Source organism: Procambarus clarkii, chromosome 6 (assembly GCF_040958095.1).
Source record: "Procambarus clarkii isolate CNS0578487 chromosome 6, FALCON_Pclarkii_2.0, whole genome shotgun sequence".
NCBI lineage: Eukaryota > Metazoa > Arthropoda > Malacostraca > Decapoda > Cambaridae > Procambarus > Procambarus clarkii.
In genome coordinates, this window is record NC_091155.1 from 25,108,462 (window position 1) to 25,123,804 (window position 15,343).

General features: G+C 39.5%; 1 protein-coding gene across 3 annotated transcripts in view; it reads left to right on the forward strand.

Moving 5' to 3' along the window:
- Positions 1–15,343, forward strand: part of LOC123752992 (A-type potassium channel modulatory protein KCNIP1) — a 293,403-nt gene that overhangs the window by 83,161 nt on the left and 194,899 nt on the right. For all 3 annotated transcript variants that reach the window (XM_069306913.1, XM_069306904.1, XM_069306918.1), the window contains 2 exons: positions 12,417–12,616; positions 12,959–13,087. In XM_069306913.1, coding sequence (XP_069163014.1) covers positions 12,417–12,616; positions 12,959–13,087 — 329 coding nt within the window. The remainder of the gene's footprint in view (positions 1–12,416; positions 12,617–12,958; positions 13,088–15,343) is intronic.

The window sequence follows — 15,343 nt, forward strand, 5'->3', positions numbered from 1 at the left end:
TTTATTTTAGATTCTACTTTATATAAGCACAATTATATATATTAAATATAATATATACAAAATATATATATATAATTAAGCATCAATAATATATATATATAATATATGTACCAATATTGTAAAATGTTTCTTTGTCTTTTCAGGTAATTACATTAAGATGAATGACGTTTGGAGTCAGATACAACCAAGTGAGTAGCTGTCTGTGTATCAATATACTGGCCAGTGTCTGTGTATTAGTATACTGAATAGTGTCTATGTATCAGTATACTGTCTGTATCTCTGCGTCTCTCTACGTGTCATATTTCTGTATATTAACCTCCTATCATCATTGGAAGCAAAATATCTACCCTAACCAGTACTGTAGAGAATATACTGTAGACTGTAGCGAATAGTGTATGCTTGAGAGAATACTGTAGTGAATATTGAAGGGAATACTGTAGAGAACACTGTAGTGAATTCTGTAATGCATTCTGTAATGGTCCCTGAAATGTCCTCTGTATCTCCCTTATTCTCTATATTTCCCCTTCCTCTTTCAACCCACATTCTCTACTTCTCCTCTCTGCTCTATCTCCTACCGTCTCCCTTTCCTTCCTCCATATTTCTCCCTACCTACTACTTCCCTTCTTCCAGTTCCTCCCTTCGTAATTGGTGTAATCACGTCCTGCCTGCTCTCCCTGCTCTCTCTTCCCTCCCTCCCTTGACAACTCGTGATGGGTAAAGTTAGAGAAACGGGGCTGAGAAGTGAAGGGGCTGAGTCTGTGAGTCGTGAAGGGGCTGAGAGAGGCTGAGATTCATGAAGGGACTAATATATATATATATATATATATATATATATATATATATATATATATATATATATATATATATATATATATATATATATATATATAATGGGTGTAAGAAACAATTTGTACTTTATTTTCCCGGGTTCTTGTAGTTCATATCACACCTTACTAGCTCTGGGGTCTATTTTTACTATTTTTTCATATTGAGTTAATCATTTTATTCAGTTGATTTGATTAGTGAGTTTATATGTGGATTTTTTTTTTATTATTTGATGGGTGCTGGTGACTTCTGCCTTGCGATAGCCAAGGCAGTTGCATGGTACAATGGTACTATGGAAGTGTCCATGGTACCATGGTACCTGTTTTTGCTTTTTTGCTACATGGTGCATATCAAAGCATCAGGTGTAAGGAAACGTGTATATGTTTCCGTCCTGACTCGTGGATTGGACTCGGGTCACAGGATTGTGAGTCCAGGAGGTTTTATTTACAATTTACAATGATGCACTCTGAGGACGTTGGGTTAATTGGCCTTGTCGAGTTTGTCTTTGCGACAATGATGTACTTAGATGTTGATCTTTTCCCAGAGGTCGACCTACACCCAGAAGTTGAACTTCACCTTGAGGTCAGCTCGAGGTCTTAATATTTCCGGAATTGATTGATGTAAAGGCGTCTGTCTGTTTGACTTCTCTTGAGATGATCAATCATACTCTCATTTGTCTATCAGTACGTGAGGTGAATTAAATAATTTGTCGTATTTGTCTATCTCTTCTTCTGTCAGTCTCTCTCTCTCTCTCTCTCTCTCTCTCTCTCTAATCGTCTTAACAAACTTCGGTATAGCTTTCAGTTATTTCTCGGGATAAAAATTCCTTCGCATTTATTCAATGTCATGAAAGTACCAGTTCCATGTAATTAAAGTTGTTCTCCCTGAAAAAGAGAAAATAAATCTCCGTTTTCTTCTATTACAGCGTCTCCCAATTTTCTCACACAAGCTGGGAATTTACATTCATCTATAAGCCAACATAGTAGTTTACACATATATGTATCTATGAATACTTTTGGGCGGATATACATAGAAGAATCTAGAGGCACATACATGGTTGAGTGCACAAACAAACGCAGACATTTAACCTCAATCCTGCAGGCGTAGTATACCTACGCCTGTATATACCTATATATAGTAGTATATATATAGGTTAGTACACACACAAGACAGCTTGAATGGAAGCTTGAAAAAACAGTTGTGCCAAAGAGATGTTAAAACAGTTTTCTTTGAGCTTAACAGCGGTAGGAAAATGTAATTAATTATATGAGGACGTTGTCATTGTGAACTTCACACACACATATATATATATATACTCCTTCTGAGGTAGATATGACGGATAAATAATTGACGAGTCAATTATATAGAGATAGATAAAGTTTCTAATCTCCTGATTAGAGAGCCAGGAGATAGCTAGTCCAGGAGCTGAAGTTCGTTTCTGCAGGCACAAATTGGTGAATAAAAACTCACACACACACACACACACACACACACACACACACACACACACACACACACACACACACACACACACACACACACACACTCACTCACACATAAATATTTATACTCATTATTCATATTCATTGTATAATCCAAACATCATATCGTCTACCTTGATTCAGTGTAGAGTCATTGTCATTTACAATGATTGCAGTTACAATGGAAAAGATTTAGCTCTATAAAAGGGCTAATTGACACAATAAATAATAATAATAATTATTATAATAATAGCACTAAGTCCTGCATACAACAGACATATGCCAGTGTATAATTCTGTATAATTATATACATAATATAATTATGTATATCCACTGGTAACTGGATATACATAATTTGTTTACTGTATACCCTTCCTCAATCGCTTCTCTGCCTCCCTCACACCCTCCCTCACTCCCTACTTCTCTCTCACACACATATACCCTCCCTCCCTCCCTCCCTCACTCTGGAATAAATGTCACGAAGCAGAATGTAATCGAGCGATCTCTGCCAGTGTGTGCTGATCCTTCATCCTGATCCATCGCATACCTCCTGTTTCTTCCCAGTCTCTACATCCTCTCCAGTCTCTACATCCTTCCCAGCCTCCTTGGCCACTGATGCATCCTTCACGGAAGCACTCTTTGCCGCCTTGTCCGCGTCCGGCGAATCCTCACTCCCCATCTTTTCTCACCCCGCAAGTTGGTCATCCTCCCCAAGCAACGTCCACTCCCCAGGCCTCGACTACCTCTTCGCCCCGTCTCCCCAGCTTCCACCGTAGTCTCTCTCACTCTCCTTTACACCCCAGTACTTCGGCCCGACGTCCAAGCGAATCGCTGTCCTCCCAGTCACTCCTCCCCGCCGCCTCCACCATACGGACGCTTTCCCCAACCACCCACACACGTCCCCATCCCAGCCGTTCCATCTCAAACTCTTCAATCGCCTCTCTGCCCCCTCCCACATACCAGCATCACCCAGCCACGCAGCCTCCTCATCCCACGACCCATCTACCCCTTTCAACTGTTCTACCTCCTCTATACTACCAGTCGCCTTCTCCTCCTCTCGCCTCCTCCTCTTCCTCTTCCTCTTCCTCTTCCTCCTCCTTCACTCCACTAACTCTGGCTCCTCTGCCTTCCCCTCTTCCTCCTCTAAATTCAGCTCTCTCTTCCACCGCCACATCCAATACACCTTTGCCTCTCCTTCAGGTGACACCTCTTCTTCAGGAGACCCATTCCTCCTCCTCTTCTCCCTCTGCTCCTACCGTCTCTTCCCAGCTTCCTCAGGCACCTTAGTATACCGTTTCGTTCTTCCCGTCAATACCAGCGTGGCGGCACCTGTCGTAAAAGTGTTCTGATCGTTCAAGCAGAGTGAAAATACTCACGAATTTGGACAAAAAGAGTCGTAATTATCATCGTCTTGGAGCCATAATTTTTAATTTAGTGTCCAGTAACACTGAATAAAAATAATATATGTATATATATATATATATATATATATATATATATATATATATATATATATATATATATATATATATATATATATATAAAACGTCACTAAGCCTGAAAAATTGCAGCAGACAGATTAGAGAAGAGAGTTTTTATACAAAAAGAAAATGAAAAAGTATATGATTAACTTTACAAAAACTGCATTCGTGTTATAGCTGAGAGCATAAAACTACAAAGATTTTGTGACTGTGGTGGTTGGATAGCCAGCGATGGTAATGCTTGGGCGATAGCTGTTTACACGGGTGAGAAGATGTTCCTGATGTGATATCTGTCTAAATGGGACCGGGTGAAAGATATACAGATCTCGTAAGTGGAAACTTAATTGATGAATATTATCCCTAGAAGCTGTCATTCATCAGTCAGGTGATTAAGTCTTGTATTTACAAAGCCGGGCTCACTGTAGCCCGTGCTACATGGACACTGCGTTATGAGTAGCTAAATCTAAAAACAACATAGTTTGGAGACAAACACTGGATTTACAATTTAGATTTAGACAGATTGTAAGAAAATTTTCAAAGTCTAAGTTCACACGTAAAAAAAAATCAGTTATTTATTTCCCTGTAATTTTCTTCGATAGGAAGAAAATACGTAACAAAATGATGCTGAAATACGCAACAAACATTGCGTATTGCAGCCCCATGACAAACATATGACTTTTGAGGCTTAAAATGAAAGAGAAAATATATTAAAAAACAAATGAAGTTTGCAGGTCAAACGACAGGTGTCTGACAGCTGTCGTTCAATGAGTATGTAGGACACAACTTCACTTCTCCGGCCAGAGGGACGTGACCTTCGTCAGGAGGGGAGTTAGGGCAGTCACCCCTGCGTCTCCCCTTGGGTAAATCTGGGAAAACGACGTTCTTTAAAAACATTGAATCAACGTTAATAACATTGGTTCTTTTCGTTGATTTAACGTTAATAAAGTTGATTCTTCATTGATTAATGTAAATAAAGGTAATTTTTTTACGTTGATTTAACGTTAGAATATAGATTCTGCGTTTATTTATCGTTAATTCCACGATAATTTACCGTATTTCAAGCAAGTTTTGTCCACTGGGACGACCTGAGTCATTAAAAATCGCAAGATGCCCCCAGAATGTTTAAGATAATCCCACTCCCAATGTTCGTTGAGATAATCCGCCATATTGTTCACTTGAACTCTCCTAACTGAACCCCTTGAACAATATGTGAACACGACCAAACCAGGAACCCCCTCCCCCCACCCCCACCCTTTCAGCGACCCAACGTAGTGTGTTGGACGCGCAATATTTCAAGCCTCACATAGGTCAGACTATAAACTTTTGCTCTGGAGAAATGCCAAGGACTTTTATCAATTTTTAACCAGCCTCCACTCCACACACCTCATTCCCGACCACCTACTTCTCTACTTCTCTCTCAATCAATTCCATTTGCCAATTCTTCAACCCAACCACATCCTCAAATTTTGTATTATTGAATTTTCCTGTCACCTCACCCCCCCTGACCCACTCTTTCACTTTCTAATCCACTTGCACTATCCATTTCTCCTCTCTATTTCTATCCCGCTTATCAATCACCACTTCTCATTTTTTTACCCCCCATTTCGTTCCTATGTAAACAGGAGGATGAGTTGATGTATTCAGACACATTGCGTAAAGCGAAGATATACATCTAACCTCAGGTAGGGTTTGGGCGACCTAGATATTGATGTACTGACACTTGTGGTTCCAGTGTAAACCTTAGTAGGTACTACAGGTGTTGATGTGCTGGTAGCTCTTGGACCCCACCTTTCTAACCGTCGATTGTCTAATGTATTGACTGTCGACCTATTTTTCTCTATCATATCTGCTACATATATTTCTCGCACTCACATCCCTAGGATGCAGGCCGTAACAGCGGTCTAGCTCCCAGGAATCTATTTACAGCTAGGAAAAAAGAGACATCAGGTGAAAGAAACTCGGGGCCGTTTGGTTCTGCCTCGACCGGGAATCGAATTTGGGTTTGTGAACTGCAACTCCCGAGTCAACCCGTCCTCACATTACAGCAGCCCGTCCTCCAAACAAAGACCCCAAAGTGATTCCATGCACCCGCCAAACCCCCTGTTTAAGAATGAAAAACGGGTTACACACGACTCACAACTGATTACATTCGAACACTTCCAGAACAAGTGCTTCACTTACAAATTTTATTCGAACCACAAAGCTATAAAGGCTTCACTCACGTAATACAAATACAAATAATCGCCAACAGGACCTAAACAACTAACCTAACCTAACTTAACCTATGCCTATATATGCACAATATGCTAATAATTATAATATTAATTTATATTTGAGAACATTCCCGTTTTGGATGAACAGCATGTTAAAATATGTGAATACGTCTGTGGGGTCGACCGCTGGATGTAATGGACTTGAGTCGAGGACGGGTTGCGGTTGTGAGTCGTGTGTAAATTACTTTTCATTCATAAACATGGGGTTTGGCGGCTGGATTAACGAGCTTTGGATCTGTGAATGCGCAACCCGTCCTTGCTTACAAAGATCCAAGCTCTTTAATCTAGCTGCCAAACCCCCCTGTTTATGAATGAAAAGCGGTTTACACACGATTCACAACTGATGACGTCCGAATACTTCCCGAACAAGTGCTTCGCTCACGTCCTCTGTTCGAACCACATTTCTATAAATGCTTCACCCACGTACTTCAAATACAAATAATTACCAACAGAACCTAAACACCTAACCTAACCTCCGCCAAACTATACATACAACTTTTATGTATAAGAATATTAAATTATATATGAGAACAAACCAATTTTTAATGCACAGTATGTTACAATTGATGAATGCGTCTGGGGAGGACGGCCGCTGCTTTAAACAGCCTAGTGTGAGGACGGGTTGCAACGCGAGGACGGGCTGTCTGAGGACGGGTTGCCTAAGCACTGTCCGCGCACGTACACATCATGTGTGCATGTGTGTACTCGCCTAGCAAGTGTGTGTGTGTGTGCGCGCGCATAAATCACAAACAAATTTACTTGTGATGAATAATATGAAAACCTATGACAACGAAGGAAAATACAAATAAATAACAATAAAAACTCAGCGATTTGTATAAATCCATATCAGATTTTCTCTTAGAAATAAAGACATACAGTAAAAATTATTTAAAATATATCATACCATAATGGCTTTAACGATCTCGTTACAGCAGACGCGATAGCGTGTAAACATTGGAGTCGAGGTTTCAGAGTTGCTCGACTCGCGTCTCATGCTGGCAATATGACTTGATTCTAAGGCGTCGAGGTTCAGGCAGAGAGAAGCAGAAATCATAACAGTGAAATGGTTGTAAGTGAAAGTGTCGTTTCGTGACCAGTCGTGCTCGCCGGACACTGAGGAATTATATCGACAATTCTCTACGGTAAGAGACACAACTTTAAGTTGTCAGTCGTCGTGTTCAGGGTATCGTAAGGCGTCCTCCAACGCCTCGGGCAAGGCAGCTTGATTACTTAAAAAGGTTAACTTAAAGCTTAACAAGCTAAATTTATTCAGGTCAAATATTATTATGACATGAACACATATTAACACCATTTCTGTGCGTAACATTATCTCTGAATGCTACGTAGATCTTTACGAATATTATGGCACAAAGTACCCAAATATAGATATTTGATGTAAGGGATCTATTCTTGTACATGAAACTTTAATATGGGTTGAAGCGTTTTAGATTTTCATTCATTCTTTTACGATATTAGCGTCTCGCATCTGCACATAAGAGTAGACCCTACCATTCCCTGCCACTCATGGCTAATATTTAATTCCTGAAGATGTCTGAGTAAGGGTAAGTGAGTGACCTATTTTCGTTGGTCTCGAGTTTGAAATATAACTATTTCTACACACACACAAAAGAGTGCTTGGAGTTAAATCCTTGTAAGCCTCAGGGAAAAACATATGCAATACTTGGTTTATCTTTAAATAGGCCTACTTTCTTGTAGTTTTGAGATCGTACCTAATTAAATGTGTATCATTCATATGTTTTAGAACTACTGCAACATAATACAAAAAAATTAATGTCGTATTAGGTGATAAACAGATGTAGATATCCTGCATAAGTCACGAGAAAATATGGTGTGTAAAAATAATTGTCGTAAATGATTTATTTACATATTTATCTGATAAATATATATATATATATATATATATATATATATATATATATATATATATATATGTCGTACCTAATAGCCAGAACGCACTTCTCAGCCTACTATGCAAGGCCTGATTTGCCTAATAAGCCAAGTTTTCATGAATTAATTGTTTTTCGACTACCTAACCTATCTAACCTAACCTAACTTTTTCGGCTACCTAACCAAACCTAACCTATAAAGATAGGTTAGGTTAGGTTAGGTAGGGTTGGTTAGGTTCGGTCATATATCTACGTTAATTTTAACTCCAATAAAAAAAAAATGACCTCATACATAATGAAATGGGTAGCTTTATCATTTCATAAGAAAAAAAATAGAAAAAATATATTAATTCAGGAAAACTTGGCTTATTAGGCAAATCGGGCCTTGAATAGTAGGCCAAAAAGTGAGTTCTGGCTACTAGGTACGACATTATATATATATATATATATATATATATATATATATATATATATATATATATATAAGCATAAGCATAAAGAGATTTTTAACCACTTGGGCTGAACAGCAAACCGACGGTCTAGCTTCGTGCAGGTCGGCGTTCAATCCCCGACCGTCCAAGTAGTTGGGCACCATTCCTTCCCCGTCCCATCCCAAACCCTTATTCCGATCCCTTCCAACTGCTAAATAGTCGTAATGGTTTAACGCATTCTCCTGATAGTTCCCTCCCCTTCCATTGTTTTATGTGTATTTATTTCTACGTATCAATGTGAGAAAGTTGTTCTCCTCGACCGGCTCTCGCGAGACACTATAAGAAAGAAGGAAAACTTTCAAAAGAAAGTTAAAGTGTCATCATCTGCCTAAATTAAGCACATCCCTCACTATCAAAAAGTAAGAGTGAAAAATATGACTAAATAGAGATGCGAGTCCTTTTTATATTTCAGAGCAGAGAAAATGGGTATTGGAATTTGCTCCGTTTTCTTCCAGTCAGCTCTGTTTAGGACGCAACATTTTGTCGGGGTTTCATTTATTTTCAGAATGTTTAGAGTGCAAGAGTTATTCAAATTATGACCGTGTTATTGCGTTATGAATGACATACTTCAAACTTGTTATATACTTTCAGGTGTATAGTAGGAATCTCCTGAGGACTAAAATACAACTAAATGCAAAACGCTTAAAATAAACGGATAGATTATCTATTTGTTATTAATGGTGAACAATATTAAATGGGTTAAAAATAGTGACGCGAATGAGTTAAGACAAAAAACTACGAATACTTTTTCAAGAGATCAAATATCTCTCGGAAAGTGGAAGCTGACAAAGAGTGAGTGAGGGTGTTTGTATGGCAGAGCGTCACAGAAGTGGGGGGGGGGGAGGGGAGTAATGAGACCAGGGAGAGGGGGGAGGGGGGGGGGTAATGAGACCAGGGAGAGGGAGGAGGGAGGGGGGTAATGAGACCAGGGAGAGGGGGGAGGGGGGAGTAATGAGACCAGGGAGAGGGGTGGTGGGGGGGGGGGGGGGGGGTTGGATCCCTTGTGGTGAAGGGTTCAAAGCTCCTTCCCCTGTTGGCTGATCTTTCTGTACCTATGGATCCCATTCTCAATTTCCTCTACTTCTACCATCACCGTCTTTACTTCACTTGCTGTTTTGTTATTTCCAATTTTGTAATCAATAATTTTTTTTGTTTATTGGAACCATATTTTCAGTTTCGTGTTTTGCCTATTTTTTTTATTTTATTTTTTTTATTTAGCTTGTTTAAAGATTTTTTTACTCTGCCTTTTATTATTTTTTTCTGTTATGGCCTTGTTCTCTGTAAAAAATTATTTCCCCTCTCATCCTTTGTGTATCCCTTTACAATTCTATTTTGTATAACCTCTCTCTCTCTCTCTCTCTCTCTCTCTCTCTCTCTCTCTCTCTCTGTCTTTCAGAAATTCCTAACAGTCTAGGGACTCGGCAAACCACTTTTCACCGATCACGTAGGAAGAAGGGACAGTCAATATTAGGCTCGACCTTCTCTTTTAATTAATAGAACAATATAGGACCGACCACGACCAACCTATGGTTGTGCTGTACCCCTAGAGCCTAGACCATTCACCCTGCAAAGTTAGGCAAGTCTAGCCCCAAGCATTCTTCCTCATACAGACAAACGGACTCTCTTAAGTCTATAGATATATTACCTGACATAATTATATCTATACTATGTACATACCTGATATAGCGGGGGTATATACATCTCGGCGGCTCTATCCGTGTGTCTAAATTATCTTGATTATCTCCAGGGCAAACTATTACAATGATTACATTTTATTTATAATAAATATGGGCAAATTTCGGTAGTACTGATATAGGGAAATAAATTGTTAGAAGTTAACACAAGTTAACATATTGTGTTAACGTGCTTAAGTTAACACAAACTTAACTCTTAAATCTGCTCGAGCTTTATTTTACCGAAGAAATGCTCTCAAAGCTCCAGCTCATTATAAAGAGGACAAAATAAATTATAAAAGAAGAAATAAAAATAAATCTCCAAACAAAAGAACAGAAAAGACTCAAAAGACTCGCCATGTAAACGGATATATTCTTAAGCGTGAAAAACCACCCTTCCCCCCTCGCTGAAGAACACGGTTAGAGGAGAGAGTGAATGACCAGCAGGGTGAGGGCCACTGGGAGCAGGAGAAGTCTTCCTGTTGGCCTTCTCACTAGCATGAAGGAGGCGCTGCGTCGTCTCTTCCTGAAGGTGGCTACCCGGTGAGTTTCCCTGAGATACAGGAGATGAGAAAGAGCTCAAGAGTCTATAAGTGTTTGTGTGTTAGAGAGAAATATATGTAGTACACCTGAGAACCGCGGCTTCCTCTCACGAACTCTTAAGCTTGAGCTCACCTGCTCCTCTTCACACAGATTACCATCCTCGTGCTCTCTACTGTAGTCATCGCAAGGCATTCCAATTATGCTTGGAACTGTATTATTGACAGAGCTGTATTATTACAGCTCTGTCAATAAACTGACACTGTATTATTAACAGAGCTTTCTGTACGGCCTTCCAGATGTCCAGACATTTTCACTTGTATTTTTGTTTGGGGAAGATTTGAAATATGTTGTCTGTATAGAGGCTAAAATTATATCGAGTAATTGAACGAAAAAATTGGAATTTCGGCGAATTCATGCTATAAAAGTCGGGAGGGTTACAGGAGCTTGACTTGCCTATTGCCACGAAAGGTATCCACATGAGGCTCTATTATTTATCATGTTTGCATATATATTTGCATGTAAAATTGCTTGGAATATTTGCAAAACTGTAAGTGGCACTTGCACTGTAATCCCTTTATTAATTTCTACTATTTAGTGATGAGGTAGTGATAAGTTGATCCGGAAAAGAGAGTTTCAACATCTCGTATGTTACGTTGAGCCCTTTGCGTTGCGTTGCGTTACGTTGGGCCAAATTCACGAAAGCACTTACGAACGTATACATCTTTCCTCAATCTTTGACGGCTTTGGTTACATTTATTAAACAGTTTACAAGCATGAAAACTTCCCATTCAACTGTTGTTATTGTTATAAACAGCCTCCTGGTGCTTCGGAGCTCATTAACTATTTAATAATTGGAAACCAAGCCGCCAAAGATTGAGGTAAGATGTACAGGTTCGTAAGTGCTTGCGTAAGTGCTTTCGTGAATCTGGCCCGGGAGAGGCCACTCCAGACCGACAACCAGAGCGCAACTCCATAGTCTCCTGAAACTGATGGATGTTGAAAATCTTTTATTCTGGATCAGCCCGTTCCTTCACATTGCCAAAGCGTACAAAATCCATCGTCGGAACTTTATCGGGAAAAACACGAACGCAAACCACCACTAAACATATTCAAAGTGTGGAATTAAAAAACGATAATTTTTTGTGAGTCGCTATTTTTCATCGTATATTAAATTTATGTTGGTTGTTAGGTGAGGGGGGGGGGGAGGGGAGGATTAGCTAAATTAGCCAAGGATGAGATGAGGGTGTAGTCCTCCCTATTGTCCTGTTACCTAGACGACACTTTATGCTTTTGCGATTTTAATGAATTATATAAATTTGTTCTAGGTAAGGAAAACATGGTTGTTATATATGAGGAATGTTTTAAACACTCTGCTTTATGCTGATATTACTTGATTTTATTGTTAATCACATCATTTAGAGCTTTATTTCATCAGTAGGAATGTGCTTCGTTATTTAGTACTTTACCCTCTTCTTCTTACATTAATTTTCTATCAACATTGGAACAACAACGACTTTTCTTCCTGCAGGCCGGCGTTCGAGCCCCGATGGTCCAAGAAGTTTATCACCAATTCCTTCACCCTGACCTATCCCATCTACTATCCTGTCACCGTATCCATTCCGCCTTCTACACAAACCATTCCGGTTTAGCGCTTTCCCTTCACAACCGCCTTTCTATACCTCCATTTCACCAGCATATTCCCAATTTGAGTTCGTATCCTGACACTGGCTGTCTCTTTACAGCGGGATCCCTCTGCTGGTTCGTCAGAGGAGCAGCGGATCCGGTGGGCCCGTGGGAGGGACGTCACGGGGCCGTCGAAACAGTACCGTTGGGGGCCCTCGACGGCAGCTCTCCAGACGGGTGTCACGCAGAGACTCCCGTAGGGGCTCCAAGGGCCGCCGACGTAGCTCCGTGCACCCGCCGGTCCACCTGCCGAAGGACGGTGAGTGTTAAGTTTACCCAGTCAGGCGAGGGAACTGAAGGGGTTGCTAATGTTAATCAGAAAATACAAAGAGAATCTGTGGTGAGAGGACATAAGTCTCTAAGTTGTGATGGAGATGTATAATATATAATGTATCATTGTATATTCCCACAGTTGTATTTAATATCAGTATGAACCATTTAAATGAAAAGATGCTTAAGATAGACCATATCATGCCAAGCAATAATGAAAATGACTAATTGCATTACTTTCATAACTTGTAAAAGAATGATTATATATACACTAAGACCTTACTGACACTAAGGAACCTAATAACGTTCCTCTTCCCTGTCCTTGGTATAGGTGAAGCAAACGAAGATGACAAGGAAGAGAAACCTAAGAACCCGATCCGCAGACTCTCCCGACTGCTCTCGAACGCGGGCCCGGCCCTCGTCAGACGCGTCTCCAAGCTCAGGAGAAAGAGCCTTGCACGTAAGTTGCTTAACTCAAGGTTTATCTGTCATCTTTCCCCACTAAAACTCTACTAATCTTTCGTTTCTAAACTGCTCAATTGGTATTATGGCGATTGCAGGCGATGAGTCACAATAACGTGGCTGAAGTATGTTGACCAGACCACACACTAAAAGTTGAAGGGACAACGACGTTTCGGTCCGTCCTGGACCATTCTCAAGTCGATTGTGAGACAATCGACTTGAGAATGGTCCAGGACGGACCGAAACGTCGTCGTCCCTTCAACTTTTAGTGTGTGGTCTGGTCAACATATTATGGCGATTCTTGGTCTTGCAAATCCATCGGAAGTGGATATAGGAGTTTAGTTGTTTTGTTATCAGTAGAAATGATGGTGTTTAGACGTGAGGATAGAACTTTTGAACACGTAAAGCGAATGTAGGATGACATCAAGGCTACGAGGACGCTGTGAAGGCCAAGTTACGTGAGTGGTAACTCGCTCACCTGCCACACGCACACTCAGAGATACAGGGAGGGGAGCGTGTAGCCAGCTCGTGCTGTATTATTCAACGCCTTACTGCCTGAACCACGTTTACAATTTCCGGGTAAAGAGTGTGTGATATTTCGCTGCTGGAGAGAGCGTGTTCTCTGAAATACCGATATTCGCAATTAGGTAAGCATATATCTGAATGGATTTTACCCATTAACTAAGAATATGGAGTTTTTTTCCCAGCGTTTTAAAGAAATCCAAAGAAATCCAGATTTTTAGAATTTAGGCCAAGAGATTTTATTGAGTAAGAATTATATTGAAATTTTAATTACAAATTCAAGTTGAAATTTCATAAATGCTTCTATATTTATAATCGACTTAGTTTACTTGCTCTATAGCCCTAGTTAATGTTCCATTATCTTTGTCGTATCTTCAGTAAACGAGGATCATTGAAATAACTTTTTAAGCATAATTTTGGATTGACTCGTATCACCGGAAGTGTTTGGGCTTAAAACTCGGTGAATATCGATACTCGGTCAGCGGGAGAAGGCGAGAAAATAGATAAATACGATCTAAGAGGAATTAACTTGATAAAGAATATTTGTATATTGTTTAAACAAAAATTATTTGAGAAATTTTGCCAAGATATAATTTTTACGGTTTGCTGCCAACTCTGTACGTGGCTGTGCTTAACCGTACGTGGCTGTCTACAACCCATGTATGGCTGTTTACAACCATACATGGCTGTCCACAACCGTATCTATAGTCTCACACAGGTAATACAGCATCACTGTTAATACATGATTAAGTCTTGGAACTATACACAATATACGTAAATATTGGAACTATTGGTTTGTTGTGATTCTCCCGTCAAGGAACAACTAAACATGTTTCTTTTCCACCTGCAAGATTTGCTTTGACACGTGTGCAGATAGCCGCATTCTTTATAAAACAATTATCAATGTTGCACAGGAATCCCAGGACACCCGAGCAACATTGCATAATAGGTCTCGGCTTATTTTAATTTTATTAATTTACATCACAATTGTATATCCTGCATTATCCTAATAACAAATAGGTCATCTTTCGCTCTGTTTGTACAAGCGTCGTCTCATTGACCATCTCTACTCTAAGTTCTAAGACATATATATAAATATATATAATTTTTTATCTTTTTTATTATTTGCTATTAAGTATTTAACAATTTATATAAAAAAACAAGAATGAATCAATGCTTTTGTTATTGTCACCCAATACATTCAGTGACAAAGAAAACTAATAGAATAAACCGCATGATAGAAAACGTACTCAATGTTTTGGTGTAACTTGTGTGTTCTAACTCGAGTGGCTTTCTTATCTCTAATAAATGTCGTATCTATTTCAGTGGTTGAAGGAGGTAAGATTTGACAACTTATATGAAACTTTAAGGTAGAGTACCATATTATAAAGTGATGACTGGAACAAGTAGTAAAATGCATCACACGAGCATGAAAACAGAAGCATGATTGTGAGAATATTGGAAAATGATTTGTTGTTTATTAAATTTATATGACAACCTACCAGTTGGTTCTTCAGCGCATGCATTACCTCTGTTAGTTATCACTCTTATACCCGTATATGTATCCTAAGTCACAGCCTGTTACCCGAGTCCTAGTTGCAAGAGGAGTTATAATTGTTTATCTAAGGCTGTGACTTTCAATCGGACCTTCGTCTTAGATCTGTGTATGTATAGCTGTATATTATGTGTTACTTCATCTTGTATCAAAGAATCGGGCAAGAATGACCTCGTT